Below are 16,098 nucleotides of genomic sequence, written 5' to 3'. Positions count from 1 at the left end.
TGATATTTCTCTGCAGGATGGAGTCATAGGCAAACAGGAACAGACCAGATGAAGCTACTCTGAGAAAAAGCAGAGAGAGCAGAACGTTAGAGATTGAACTAACAGATTCTGCAGAGTGGGAGAATAGAGATATCACCTTCAGTGTTAGCATGGATGTTAAAATCTCCCACTATGATGACCCTGTCAGTATGCAATACTAAATCAGAAAGGAATTCATCTAAAAAATTTCAGAGTAAGGACCGGGTGGATCATACAAAGCTACAAAAAGAAGGTTTTCTTGCTTTGCAATTTGGATAAGGGAATTTAAATGTTAAATGTTCAAAAGAGTTGTAAGTATTGACTGCCTTTGGAGTAATCAGTAAGTCAGACTGGAAGATTGTTGCTACTCCTCCTCCTAACCAAGAACTTCAGGGTATGTGAAAATTTAAATAGCTAGAAGGAGTTCCCTTGTTTATGCTTACATAAACCTGTTGCTGCAGCCAGGTTTCTGTAAGGCAACATAAATCAATGTGATTATCACAAATCAAGTCACTAACTCAAAGACTTTTAGAGGTAAGAGATCTTATGTTAAACAGACCACATTTAATTGTTTTAACTTTGTTAGAGTTAGAGTTATTTTGATTTTAATTAGATTATTGTGATTTACTCCTTTGGGAATCATTGCTAATTTATTAGACTTTGGTCGTGGGCAAGACACTGTCTGGATGGAGAAAAGAGTAGGTAACAGTAGAGAAGCTGCAGAGATGTGTGTTAAACTACAACTCTGCTTCCTGGTCTGCACCCTGGGAGGTTATGGTGTTGAAGGGCTAATAAATTTGGCCAGATTCACTAAATTTATTGGTGAACACACTTCAATTACTGGAAAAATTCGGAGGACCAATCCTGCCATAATTAAAAATATATACATAAATAAATAAAGGATTTCATGATATAAAATTGCTTGAAAAAGTAGCTAACAATATGAATGTGTATGCCATTAAAATGTGACAAAATAATAAAAACAAGATATTTCTTCAACAATTGATCAATTAGTCATCTAAAAATATATATTTTAACTTCCACTTTTATTTTTTACTTTTATTTTTGCATTTACGCTGAGTTATTTTTAACCCGCTTATTTTCTGTCATACATTTTCTTGAAGTGTTTGTTTTATTGTTCTGTATTTCCACTCCAACCTTCTTTAACGTTTCATATTTATTCACACCAACATTTTTAGATGTTTTTAATTTTGATTTAGTATGAAACAAAAATATTTCAGAATGAAAATTATAAAATATTGTATTTTTATTATTTTTTCACTTTAAATTGCACACAAATTTATATTAGTAGCTACTTTTTTAATCTATTTTTTATTATAAAGTCCTTCATTTATTTCTGTATGTTTTCTTGATTATGGCACAATTGGTCCTCTATAAATCACTGGATTCTACAGCATAAATACAATAAAAACCTAAAAGGCAGGGGCACATTAAAGGTGGATTATTATTCTTTTGATCTTTATGCCACTGCACCATTCTTTTCTTTTTCTCCAGATCTTCAGTACTTTGAATTGTCCTGCTGCTAAAATGGGGTGGGGGGCGTCACATAGGGCTGCCCAAAGGGAGTGAAGGGTAATTGGGTTGGTTCAGTGGGGTTAGGACGCAGTTTTTGCCCTGATGGAGAGCTTCAAAATGTGGCACTGATGAAGAAGTCTCTTTCTGGGTCCTTTTTAATGGTTAATCCGGATCTCAGCAAGCTGCCGTTCTCCTTCATGTTGCCGTTGCTGTGTTCTCTCTGCCCCCTGCTTTGCATGTTAAAAACTGCTGGGATCTGTTTCACAGAATAAAACCTATTGGAAGTTGTCATCCTGGAGCATTGAAATAAAATCTGCTGTTTTTTGAAAAGATACTAGCAGTGAGAGTCAATGTTGATGTTTTTGAATTAGTTCTGTCATTTGTTGAGCATCTTGACATGGAGGTTTTCAGTTTTGTTCACGGACTGAATTAAATCCTTTTTACAGGCTTTGGAGTTTTTTAATCCCCACATCAGGAGCTTCTGAATCTATGATGAGCTTCTAAGCTGTTTTATGCTGATCTGTGATCATCGGTATTTTCACTTAAATATCAGACAACACTTTATCAACGCAATGAAACACCTCTGTGGTTTATTTCTTGCAGTGGAATGATTTAATCTCATTTTTGGCTCCTTCAGCCACTGTGAGGCTTTGTGGTCTAGTGTGTGACTCTCTCTGCAGACAAAGCTTTTAAAGGAAAAGTCCGGTCATATTCAGAATTCAAACTCCTGAAACTACTTTAAATATTACATTATTATTAGTGTTAATTTAGAGTAATTTTCATTTGAATGTGCTTTACTGGAGGCATCCATGTTTGTCAAAGACCACTCCTGCCACCTACTGGTTTGTGACGTAACGGTGCGGTATCGGCTGTTGATCAAGTCCCAGTGCTGTATCTGGTGTTTGTCACAACGCGCTATTATCCAAGTCATCTTGAAAACATTCTTCTTCCAAATGTTGGCTACATATAACGTGTTTTTTCTCTGGCCAGAAGTTCGTTGGCAAATCCTCCCTCTTTAAGTTGGCAATCCAACGACGAACCCGTCCATGGAGGATCAGGAATGGGAAAGGAAACTAATAGTTTTTTTCACTTTTACCCGATTTATTTCAACATCCAACTGCCATGCACGTGGGCATTGTCAGTTTCACTATAGCTCTGGTGAATTTCAATAATGAAGTCCTCTGGAAATCTTCAATAATTGTTGTTGATTGCAGATGTGTCTAAGCCTGGGTGCCATTCCGAACTTAGTCCCGCCGACAACGTTTGAGGTCGGTAAGTTCGGTCTGGCATTGCTCAACAGTAGCGCGAGTATGCTAGCACAATATCTGGCGGGCCAATCAAATTGTCAGGGCGGGCTTTATACGATGATGGACAGATGATCAACAGTAACGTAATCAACCACGTGACCAAAGCGCGCTTGGGTGACAACAACAATGGCTGCCGCTGGAGAGTCGAGGTGAGTAGATTCTGCTATTAGGTCTGTTCTAGAAGATATCGACAGCAAATTAATTTTAAAAGAGGAACAGAGAAACGCGATCAAGGCTCATCTTCTTATTCTAGGCGTGCAACTGCACGCTTTGATTTTTGTTGACAACAACTATGCGTCGCTTAAGATACGTCACGCACTCCGTTGCTCTTATTGGTTGTAGGTCTATCCAATTGAGTGCAGAGGCATTTTTTTTCCTGGTTCGTTCAAAACACACCCCATAATCACAGCTCTATGGAGCAGTATCAGACTCATATTCTGACTAGAAGTGAGTAGGACTATGTCAGGCTAGATGTGTCTAGTAGTTCACTGGAAAGTGAAGGGAAAGATCCTGCGGTTAGTTCAGGCTCAGTGGGAAACTTGTGTCTTTGATTTGAGGAAGGGAATTTAAGATTGTGGACTCATGTTTCCAGAAAAAGGTGTCTGTTTTAGAATCCAGTTGGTGTGGGTTGTTTCAGTAAATGTCTTGTTCATTGGAGGGCAGACAGGGTATACCCAGATTGTGGTTTTTCCTTGGTGAATGGAGGAGCTGACTGCCAGTTAGATTTCCTGCGGTACTTGAATGGGTTATTGTGGAGATGAATTGCCAGCTCAGAGAGACGCCCAAACAATCCTTGGGGGAATAGTTGATCCAAACCACAAACTTGAATCCTCAGCTCAGTTTGGTGCTCAGAGCATCCTTCCGGGGGGAAAAGGTCCAAAACATCTAGTTTGCAGGATGACTTCCTGCCGAGAGGCAAATACAAAAATAGCAAGGTTAAAACTCAGGTAGACATATACTCAGTTTGACTCAGCAAAACTCAGCTTGGCTAGAGTACCCAAAACTGGCAAACACTCTGGCGTTGAGGTAGTGGCAGACAGCTTAAGAGTCCGCTGTTAATGAGGTAACCATCCGCAGGTGTGTGAAGAGGCCAACCAGAACAAGGCGCCACCTGGTGGTGGAGGGAATACAAACAAAAGCACAACCCACACAAACTGGATTCCTAACACCATTCAATTTTTCTTTCTATTACTGCTTCTAGGTAGGGCGGTCAGAAGCACTAATAAAGTCTCATGTTGAGCAAGTTGCATTTGGACGGCCTTTTTAGGCTCAGCAGTTTCAATGAAACATTAGAATAAAAAAACAAAGAAGCCTTCAGTGAGCAAGAACTGAAAGCATCTGATCAAACGTGCTTTTGTTTTCCTTAACGGTTTGGTTTCTAACTATATAGAGTACAATTATAATGCTGTTGATAAAATATTACCAGCAGTGTCTGAACCGATCACCGATCATTCTGTCTCTGGAACATTTGCAGTTAAATAAAAGGTTTCTATGATGGAGAAATGTCTCCTGGTATTACACTCTGTTGTCACACAGCATCACTTTCTTTTTAAGAGAGGGTTTTATTTTTAATGAATCACCATAGATTCTTTATATATCTCCACCATGGCATTTTTAACAGCATAAAAAGAAGTTAATTATTAAAAAGTGAAGGAAATCTGCTTTTTATCATAGTAGCTTCATCTGGTCTATTGCCGTTTGGCTGTCACTCCTTCCTGGAGAGAAATATCTGCTCTGCTGCTGCCATCAACACCATTGTTTATAGATTGTTTATATATGAAATTAAACAAAATAAAAATGAATGGCAGAAAAAGACAACTTGTTTAAAACAAATAGACACACAAAGTTTGGAAGTAGGCATCAGAAAGCATGTTTGATTTTTACAAATAATGAGTTAATATAACCTTTTGAAAGAAACATGTCAACCTGAAACTGTTAATTCACTCTCTAGTGTGTCGAGCTGGTTTTGGATCATGCATTGCCAGCACCTGTGCAGCTTTCAGTTGTTACTCCTGAGTTTCTACACAGCAAATCCAACATGCTCAAATCAACACTGTCAGATTTGATTTTAACACCCTTGAAGTGTCTATATGGGTCCACACCAGCGAGTGTTAATTTGACTCTTTTTGGAGAGTTGGTATTGTAACTCTTATTTAGTGTGATTGATAAATCTTTCTGGAGTTGATCATTCAACACTTAATTACACCTACTAGGTGTTAGAATTGGAATATTAACACTCCTAACTGTTCCTAACTACGTAGGAGTTATTCTCTAAATACTAAAAATCTGACTTTTCTGAACATACAAAAATCCCTTTGGATAAATAAATAAATAAAGAAGCAATATTTGTTTTTTTCAGCAGATATTTATTTCAAAAGTGCATCACAATTGGAATTATTTTTTTTCAAAACATGTAACAATGTGGAACCTTTGCCAATTTCCACTTCAATACTTTGCTTTGTAACAAAATTTTGAAGATAACTAAATTTAAACTAAAAGATATTTTCATGCACTGCAGAGGAGGTTCATTTCTCCAATTAAACCGCTGTTGGCTGCATCGATTTTTATGGGAGACAATCTTCTGATAGATGGGGATTCACGCAGCTCCATGTTTTCACAATAACATTTCCCAATCATTCTTTTAGGTGTATTGATGTTGATGAGTTTAGCCAAAAAATACAGAAAATATTTGTCTACAAACCCTTTTTTCAACACCATGATTACAAAGATTGCAAGTTAGCTAGACATGATTAGGCTATCACCAAAGCATTGCAGCTAATTCAATGTAGCAAATGTCTACCACACAGCTCTCTCTTGACTCAAAAAACGCCATAGAGTTAGAAAGCAAATAAAAATGTTAAACCTTCTGAAAGAAATTATTAACCAGGCTGGGTAAACCGGTCTGTATGTGAGCAAAATGGAGAGTAAGGTTTTCCTCGGCTTCGTTCAGTATCTGTAGCATTGGAGGCAGAGTCTGTGAATGTACACTTTGGGTGTCATCCCAACTATAGGAGTTCAGAGTTATTTTTTCCCCTTTAACACCTCCAGATTTATTATGTAACCCTATTTTTTAACACTAAATTTTTAGATTGATATAATATAACACTAATCAGAGCTAAATTAACTAAATTAGCTAAATTGACTTATTAACTTAAGTTAACTTAAGGCTACTAACACCATATTATTTAGCACTTTTAAATTTTTCTGTACATGAACATCACCAAATGGCATGATGGGTTCAATAGGCTAGACCTGCTGGAGGTTGGACAGAACAGTCTGTTTACTGGACAGCTTTAGAACAGTCTGTAGACCAGACAGCATTAGAGGAGCCTGTAGACCAGACAGTTTCAGAGCAGTATTTAGACTGGATAGCATCAGAGCAGTCTGTAGACCAGACAGTATCAGAGCAGTATTTAGACTGGATAGCATGAGAGCTGGATAGCATGAGAGCAGTCTGTAGATCAGACAGCATCAGAGCAGTCTGTAGAGCAGACAGCATCAGAGCAGTCTGTAGAGCAGACAGCATCAGAGCACTCTCTAGCCCAGACATTTTCAAAGCAGTTCGTAGCCCAGACAGCATCTGGACATTCTGTAGACTAGACAGTATCAGGACAGTCTCTAAACCAGAAAGCATCAGAACAGTATCTACATCAGCAAGCATCAGAGCAGTATGTAGACCAGACAGCATCAGAGCAGTCTGTAGATCAGACAGCATCAGAACAGTATCCACGTCAGCAAGCATCAGAGCAGTATGTAGACCAGACAGCATCAGAGCAGTCTCTAGCCCAGACATTATCAAAGCAGTCTTGTAGCGGTTAGACTGGGATCACAGGAGGATTTCATCATCAGACAATGGAAGTTTATACATGTAGGCTTTAAATAGAACAATAAGGAGGTCTCCAGTGCCTGCTCCTTATCTATAGTGTGTTTTTCCCACTTCCAAAATAAACATTTTATGGTCCATGGTGTCCTGTGAAATGAGGTTCTCCAGTGGCTCTGTGCTGAAACATCAGGTAATGTTGTTTTGATGTGTCAGAATAAAATGTGATCCACAGTCTGAACATGTAGCGTTTAACTTTGAAACTCGCCGAATGCACTTTGGATTCTAGCAACTGACTTCCTGTCTGAATGATCCACTTCGCTCTTGTTTAACAAGGACTTAAAGCATCAAGCGGGAAAAATAGACCAGCTATGGATTTAACAGGGTCCAGCCAACCATGCTTCTGCGAGATTTCATGGAACCACTCTGATCATGGAGCCCTTCTGATCCAGTGGAGAGTTGATGCTGCAGTGACGATCCTTGGTGTTAATACGTTCAGTTAAACCCCAGCTAGAGTAGCTCAAAGATCCACTGTAACCCACTATAAGTCAGCTGGGGCTTTGAGTCTGCAGGGCCAGGAGAACCTCAGACAGTAGTTATGGTAAAATAGTTTAGGCTTGTTCCTTCTTGTTATTACGAGAATCTGGGTTGGTTCTAGGATAATTGAAAATTTTATCACTCCCAGAAAATATCAGTTTGTCCTGTTGAGTGCCCCATCCATGATCCCCGTAACACCCGGTCAGAGAGCAGAGCGACTGCATTACAGCAGCTTCAAATCATTTTACAATCGGCAACCAGTCAAGGAAATGTGCTGCTGTCATCACATTGCATGAAAAGGTGGTGGAAAAAAGATAGTGATGCTATGAAGATGGAGCCCCCGATCACCATCTATGAATTAATGAGCACCTCCAGAGAGACGAGCTGCTGTAACGAAAGCATCATGTCCATCATAAGGTCCTTCGGAAGATGGCCTGAGCTCACGAAAACAGGTCGAGATTTTCTGTCCAGAAAAAACAGTAGACTGAAATTCAACAGAAAAGATCAGTTTTGGACTGAAATAAACTAATTTTGCTCAATAAAGCTCCTTTCAGACTGGTGCAAAATCCAGAGAGAGACGACCAGAAGACAAACAGGCGAAGAATAAGACAAGCTTTTGGTACTAAGGACACATTTTCACGTCTGTGGCTCCGTCTCGATCAAAAGAGAGGGAAAGTTATCACATCCACCCCAAAACACAGCAACAAATTAACAAAGTTTCCCAGAGAACTGTTTGGGATGAATAGGATGATGGAGTTTTGTCTCACCAGTAGGAAAAAACAATATAGTTTGTAAAAAAAACACAAAAAAACAAACAACAATTTCTATGAAACTCATTTTGTTCATCATTGTCATCTCTGGATGTTTCAGTTTAATTCAAAGCAGTTTATTTCTATACCACCAATTCCCAACACGTCATCTCAAGGCACTTTACAGTTCACCAGATCATCCAGTCAGATTGATTCAAAGTTTTCTATCTAAGGAAAACCAGTTGATTGCATCGACTTATTGAATCAAAGGCAATCCATCACGCTAAGCATGCTTGTAGCGACAGTGGAGAGGAAAAACTTCCTTTTAACAGGAAGAAACCTCCAGCAGAACCAGGCTCAGTGTTAGAGGCCATCTATAGAGGCCGACTGGGGTTCAAGGAGACAGAAACAGAGATACAAAAAGTAACTGTAAAAGGCGACCGCGTCCAGGAAACACACAGCAAGGCAGACGATGATGAGAAAAAGCAGAGAAAGCATAAAGTTAGAGATACCAAATGCTGCAGAATGGGATAATAGAGATATATTGATGAATGGGGGTCCTCTATGTCCTCTAGCAGCCTAAGCCTATAGCAGCACAAATGCACAAAATAGCTCAGAATAAACTAAGTATTTTGGATGAGGTATAAGTAGGCTAGAGCAGAGCAGAAACTTTATTCTAATACTCTCTCTTTTCAAAAACATTACTTTAGAAGCAGCAAACACATTTGACGTTCCAGATCTGTGCAACATTTCACTTTGTTTGGCTTTTGTATTTGGCAAGAGAGGAAGCAAATGCACAGCAGCTTGAAGGAATAAAACAAAAACAAATGCGGGGGNGGGGGGGACACTGGAACTTTCTGTGTTGGCTTTGCAGATCTTAACACACAAACATAGACAAGTGAGTTGTCATGTTTTCACAGGAGCAACGCTACTAAGATGGATTCAGCTGGCAAGAAGTGCTGCTACAGAGCGAGACTGTAGGCTTGGTTTGGGTGTTAGGTGTGAAAACATGCCTTGTTCACTTCCTGCATTTCTTTCCCTTCCCTGCCCACCTTCCTGAACACGTGCAAAGCTCCGGCAGCACAGCCTGCTTTGTTGGAGCTCTGAGGCTAAATTAATTTACCATTATTTCCATGAACTGTGCACCAATTGCTACTCCCTGGTGTGAATATCTAAACCATCTTTGCGTGTTTTGAAGCAGATATCAGAGAAAGTGTAGTGTCTTGGTTTGCACAGATCCAGTTTCTCTATGAAGCTCACTTTAGATGTGAAAAGGTTGGATTTTATGGTGAGACAGTCGAAAACAATGCAGAGAATTTCCTAGAAATGCTAAAAAGTGTTGTTCAGTAATGACTTTGGGGATTTACGGGGCTGTTTTTGCATGAGGCACTGTCAGCCTTCCTGTCTGTGCTCTGGTAGTGTTGTGTTGATGCACACGACTGAAGTGACTAAAAGATGCTCCAGGAGAAAAAAAAAAACAGATGTTCATGTTAATGTTGACAGAATAGGAGCAACCTCTGGTTTTAATTGCCTTTTTCCTCCTTCTCTCTCTTTTTAAATTTTCAGACACAGCATATGTTCGAGTTTTCATCAGCGACGTGAACGATAACAAGCCTGTGTTCGCACAGCCTTCTTATGAAGTCGATGTGGATGAGGACGCTGACGTGGGCTTTGCTATTCTCACAGTCAGTGCCAATGATGGGGACGAAGGTAGGTGGAAGGAAAAAAAAAGGACTCTATGTGGTGGATATGTGTGCGCTGACATCCGTTGATATGCAGGCAGAATAGAAATGTAGGCGTGAATGTGGGGCCAGTGCTAGAAATGCAGAATCAAACACATTTACACAAGAGCACTGCCAGACTGCTTCATTCTTCCCTCACTTTAGGAAGAGAAAAATCCTCTTTTAACTCTGATGCTTTTGTCTGACGCCCACTTTCTTGGAAGGAGGCTCAATAAAACAGGCTAAGGAGCTGAGAAAATCCCAATAATATGCGAGGCTGAATCAGCCATCATGACAGAAGCTGTTTGATGCAGCATTTCAATGGAAGCCTGAAGAAGAAAGTCTGATAAATATTGATGAATATTCTTCTTCACTAAGGTCAGTTATATCTTAGGGTTAGCGTGTTTTTAAATGGTGGAGGACGTCCTTGGAGTCCAAACCCAGCTTTCATCTTCTTTCTTCAACTTGTTATTGCGGCAAGGCGGTAACAATCAGACAACCAGATGAGCATACCCTGTCAGATCAGCATACACATTGTCAATACCCATTTATCCTTTTAGTTTTGTACGAAAAATTTTTTTTGTATATGACTAAAGGGATACACGCCTGTCGAGGTAGTTTAAAGTGTACTTTTTGTACAAAACTTGCACATGCGTATTGACTATGTGTATGCTGGTCTGACAGAACACCGGTTCTGCTCTGACTTTAAGGCCTAGTGGACACTTCCAACTGGTTCTATTAAAGGTATTGTCAAGTACTTTTTGAAAGAAACTTAAAAAAAAAATATGCGGAGAGTATGCACGAGTCCATTTCTCCTCGTGCACGCCCTGTTTAAAATGTGCTGTTCTCATAGCTCATACAAGCTCACTGTGTCCACATACAGCGGGGACTATATGTTGGACTTTATAGCAAACTTAGTTAACTGACTGTTCGCACAGATAATAACTGCTTTTATCTCCGTTGGTCACTTAACTCCTACTCCCCTGCGTGGTGCCTGCGCCATCTTTGTTATCAGTCGGCGCTGTTGGGTAGCGGTAGCCCATGGCAACATTGGGCCACTGTATCGCCAAATCCTAGAATGCTTTGCATAGAGAGATCTCCTCGCAATCTGCCTCTTCTGAGGCCTTTCTCTTCTTCTCATACACTTCGTAGACACTTTTTCTCTTACAACCCTCAGCCATTTTCAAAGAACCGCGGTAAGAAGGTTGAGCTTCAATGACTGTCTAAAACCGTAGCTCACCACAGATATGTGGCTGAAAGTGAGCATGCACAAAAAAGAGAGCTAATGGGGCGAGTATGTAGGACGGCCTCACGTAAACATGTCACCCGAATGGCTGACAATCAGGACCACTTATTTTGATGATCCACCAGGAAATAAAAGATCGTACTCTATGCCTTTAAGTGTGCAGAATGCAGATGATAAATAAGCCCATAGTTATTGAGCCACTTTAGTGAGCCACTTCCCTCTGAGAATATTTCTCAATCAGTTACTGCAGCTTGTTTTTATACTATTATTTTAAACACCCCATTTAATCTGGAAACAACACATTGTTTAACAATAATGTATATGAAATGTTATCCATTTTAATTCCACGCAGATTACTGTGGGGCTCAACAATTTTCCATTACGCTTATCCTAGCTTGTTTTGCGAGGGGTGCTGGGTCTTCAGCTGTCTATGGCGAGAGGCGGGGTCCACTCTGGACAGGTTGCCAGTCCATCGAAGGGCAACACAGAGACACACAGGGCAAACAACCATTCACACACCTAAGGAGAATTAAGAGAAGCCAATTAACCTACAGTAGCAGCCATTCCAAACACGACCCTTCCCAGTCAAACGCCAGCCGAATGGCAACCCACTTCCCTGCAACTCCCAGCAAAATTCCCTCCGACTTCTAGCCACTGTCCTACTCCTTGGCTTGCACATTTTTTTTACTCTGACTTCACCCTTTGACTGAAATACAGGGTCCAAGACCAGGAGATGACGCTTCTTTTTAGATCTTAATGTCCACAAATCATTACAGAAAGAATATTTTAATACAAATGTTGATGTTTAAAAAGGAATTGTAGGGGACCAGCTACTGTAACAGTCATGCTTTTGGACTATAGGAGGAAGCTGGAGTACCTGGAAAGAACATGCAAATCAATGCATAAAGGTTCGGAATCAAACCCAGAACCTTCTTGATGCAAGGCAGCATTCCTACCCACAAAGTTTGGGAACCTTGGCTTTTAAGGAGAGTTTAAAAAGTAATGTTGTAACCTGAGATCTATAAACCAACACTTTGTAACCTTTTACCTCTCTGCTGGCCAGCTAGCCTGTTTCACAAGTAGCCCAATTCAGTTTTGGTAAACTGCTGCTGACTCCAATCACAGCGCGTGAGGCAGAACTCTGTGATTTATTTGGTTTATTTGTTACGTCGCTGGCTGTGCATAACGGGATGAAATTCCAAACTGATGGTAATGTGGCCAGGTCTTTGCACTGATTAGCCAGTGGCCACCCCTCGCCACCCTCTGGTGGCGCCACTGCCAAGCAGCAAAAAGCTCTAAAAAAGTACTTGGTATGTGTTTACTGATAGAATAAGGTTTATTTAATCGTAAACCGTGTTTAAAATTAAATCTGTTTCAAATGGGGTCACGCCTGAATGACTACAGATGAAGAAAATCAGTCTCTTAAAAAACAAGACATACAGCATCAGTAGGAGGAAATGACGCAGGCGCTATCTTCAGCACTAAAGGTTAGCCTCTCATGGCATCCTACCTGTCTTTAAAAAAAATCATTTAAATCCTGTCATGTTGTTTTTTTCCTGATTCCCAAACAAAATGCTGCAACATGCATTTTTTAAAGAAGTGGAGATTTCTGCAGCGTTGGTGTTGTTAGACAGCCTTACTAGAAGTGCTTATTAAGTGAAAACAGCCGTGCATCTCAAGGACAGCTTCCTTTTCTCTTTGCATACTGAGCAAATCTTCCTTTTAATCTAAGAGGAGAAGAAATTGTAATGTCATGTAGTGGATTCCATGCATAATATATGTCTTTAGATGCTGACTATAAATAACCAGAGCCTGTAGGTAGTGTGGCAAAGCTGAGGTGTTGGTGAACTAACAGTCAGGATGAGGGACTATGCAGAGCAGACATTTTTGTCTTAATTTTACTTTTCGACTGAGGAAACACTTTTAATTAAGGAATACATCTAATGTTTGCTCTGAGATCAGAAAACATTCAGCTAAGGAAACACAGTGGACTGGCCTGTACTTTACAGAAGGGAGTCAATAAACCATGGAAAAAAGTGCTGATACCTAGAGTGATATATTTCAAGTCATAGAGTCAAATAAATATCATATTTATGTCAAGGAACTCTGTTTGTTTTAATCTTGTTGTCATTAATGATTGTTTTTGCCGATATGACGCCTGATAAAATGGTCACAGTACCTCACAGACAGGGGCAGATTTAGGAAATTTGGGGCCCTAGGCAAACACAGGCAGGGGGCCCTCTGAATTGAGAACATAAAATGATGACATATTATACAGATATACATTATTAATTAATAAATTAATTAAAACATTATTTGTTCTATGCTTTGTCCCCCTCTTCTTTTCCCTTTTCTTGTTGTTGTCCTCTCTATGTTTTGTTCTCATCTGACTTTTCATGCTGTCTCAAAAGAAATGAAAGATTTTTTTTCCAGGCATTAAGCTCACTTAGCTGATTGCTCCTTCCTGTGTTTCCAAAAAGATGACGGCTAAAGTAACTAACCCTTTTTTTCACTGCAGACAAGCCATGATCTGCTTATCTGTTCTCCATTTTCATTTGGATGAAATAATAGATGCATGAATCATGACAGCAGACAAGATAGAGGAGAGCAGGAGGCGGGTTACCAATCTACTGGCTCTGGAGAGCAGAGTTCGCTGCTTTTAGATGTTGTTGCCAAAGTCTCCTTGATTTGGCACTAGGCGAATTTTTAAAATAAAAGTACTAGAAGGGGTCTGAAAGTCGGTAAATATAGTGAAAAAAGCACTAAGTTGGCAACACTGCTCTTCGCATTGTTTGCTTTCAAATGGTTTGCTGCTGTCTGTTTGGACCTTTCTGAACATGTGCAGCAAATGGACTTGTCCAATATGGGGGGGGGGGGTTTGGGGGGCTGAGACACAGTGTAGGCTACATTATAAGCTGATGGCAAATTAGTGAATGGATTTTTATCAAAAACATAAATAATGTACACAAATAAGGAATAGTTGTTTTAACTATATATGGAAACAAAGTTTTAACGGGCCTCCGGGAACTTGGGGCCCTAGACAGCGGCCTAGTATTGTCCAATGGTAAATCCCCTGCCTTTGATTAAAAAAAACAAAATCTCTTCTTGCTGTTTACAGTTGGACTGTACTACAGACACTTGATTACACTGATGAGATGAGAGATTTTTTTAATTGTTGTTAAAACAGCAAACTTATAAGTGTTCTAGTACAGGGTGGAGTTTATGCTTTGCTGAGGAGCAGCTTGTTGTTCAGGTCCAGAGGTGGCAGAGCAGTCAGAGACCATCACACCGCCACAGAGCCTGACAATAGGTCAGCTCTGGCTTTACTCCAGACACAACAGAACATGCCGCTCTTTGAAAAGGTCCACCTATGTCTAGTAAACCCACAGAGGAGTTTCCAAAAACAGTTGGTTGTCACCTCAATCAAATAATGGCTTATCTTTCAAAGACTCTATGCAGAATCAGAAACCAGAATCCAGGCCTCCAGTCTGTTTTTCTTGGCTCTCTGCGCTCGGCGATACACCTCACCCCGAAAGGAGGAAGAACTTTGTTTTCCCAAGTCTGAAGACGTTTCTCAATTTAAAATCCTTATTATCGCTTGGAAAACATGAGAAGCGGCCTAGTGGTTAGGGCATAGAGATTGTTATCCTGTGGTTCTGAATTCAAGCCCCACTCCTACAGACTGCCACCCTAGGTCTCTGAGCAAAAGACCCTTAACCCCACACTGTTCCCCAGGCGCTGCACAATTGCAGCCCATTCCTCCCCAAGGAGATGGATTAAATGAAGAAAGTGAATTTCGTTGCTCTGTACTTGTGACAGCGTAATAACAATAAAAAGCTGGGGAAAAAAAAGAAAAAACTGTCCCAGTTGTCCCCCTTGTCAGCAGGCGTGCTGGGAACATGCATATCCCTATGCTGACTGTGCTCCATGGCTTCCTCTCACTCCTGTTCTTATCCAGAGTTCTTCTTCGTTTTGCTACCTGCAGCCTTTACACCATGAGTCTGACTAAAACTATAAATCGAGCAGAGGCTCTTCCTCTGCTCCCTACGAACAGTGAGGCTTCTTTGCCATGGCAACCCCCCACATCGCCAGAGGAAGACCGCCAGTGTTTAACTTAACGAGACATGTATTTATTTGTTTATTGTACAAAATCCTGCTATAATTATTATTTAAAAATAGTAAAATTTTATAATACTTGTGTTTATTTCATGGTACGTTTGAAGTTCTGTATCATCAAATATTTCTGCCCTCCATATACAACAGGGATCACTTATTGTGACCCCGGGGGGGTCCTTTTGGAAGCCCTGAGCTAGTGCTTTGTATTCATATTAAATAAATTTTGCATTGCTCACATTAAATGCAGGCTTATCTTTCAAAGACTCAGTGCAGAATCAGAAACCAGAATCCAGGCCTCCAGTCAGTCTTTCTTGGCTCTCTGCATTCGGCGATACACCTCACCCCGGGAGGAGGAAGAACTTTAAAATTGGTTCATCTGGGAAAAAAACATTAATTTTCTCTCAAGTTGTTTGTTTATATTAACTGTTTTATTATTCCCTGTTCAATTCTACTTTCTCTTCTGTTTGGATTTCAGTGATTTCTAAGTGCTTAAGGGATTTCTACAAGTACAAAAAAAAGACAATGAGGATGAATCAACGGAACGCAATCCTATGTATTCCCTTATGTCTCATTTAGAATGGAAACAGACAGACAGTACAAAACGGTGGATTAGAGCATTCGACTCCCTCCTTCCTCCACTTTCATCTCCTTAATAAGCTCTGAATCTCCTCTCATCTTTAGAGACCCAGTTTTTCCCTCTCATATTAACATGGAGGACGGTGAATCGGGATGCAGACCACCGTAAAACCGTTAAGGGGAATGTTTCATTGATCAGCCACTAAAAGATTGTCGAAAACGTTATTTTCAATTCAGGCTGTTTCTTCAGTGCCAATTCAAAACATGTCATCTTAGGTCACTTTAGAGAGACAGTATACAGTCAGCAGCATAACTACAAAGATAGCTCAGAATAACCCTAACAGGCTAACCCTAACCCGGTCGGGGCTCCCGCCGGGGGGCAGGGCACCCCTGGGGCCTCGGGTCCAATTCGGGGTGGCTGGCTGCCGGCGGAGCCCGCAGACTCGTCCCTGCGCATCCTGGGGGCTTTCGG

General features: G+C 40.5%; 1 protein-coding gene across 1 annotated transcript in view; it reads left to right on the top strand.

The window, feature by feature from the left end:
- LOC107093830 (neural-cadherin-like) overlaps positions 1 to 16,098 on the top strand; it is a 501,663-nt gene that overhangs the window by 226,279 nt on the left and 259,286 nt on the right. Inside the window, exon 16 of the mRNA XM_015389130.1 lies at positions 9,534 to 9,677. Within this exon, the coding sequence (XP_015244616.1) occupies positions 9,534 to 9,677 (144 nt within the window). The remainder of the gene's footprint in view (positions 1 to 9,533; positions 9,678 to 16,098) is intronic.

The sequence above is a fragment of the Cyprinodon variegatus genome, unplaced genomic scaffold (assembly GCF_000732505.1).
Source record: "Cyprinodon variegatus isolate N-32 unplaced genomic scaffold, C_variegatus-1.0 Scaffold448, whole genome shotgun sequence".
Classification (NCBI taxonomy): Eukaryota; Metazoa; Chordata; class Actinopteri; order Cyprinodontiformes; family Cyprinodontidae; genus Cyprinodon; species Cyprinodon variegatus.
The sequence above is the reverse complement of the archived record's forward strand: the minus strand, read 5'-3'. Positions and strand labels throughout refer to the sequence as shown.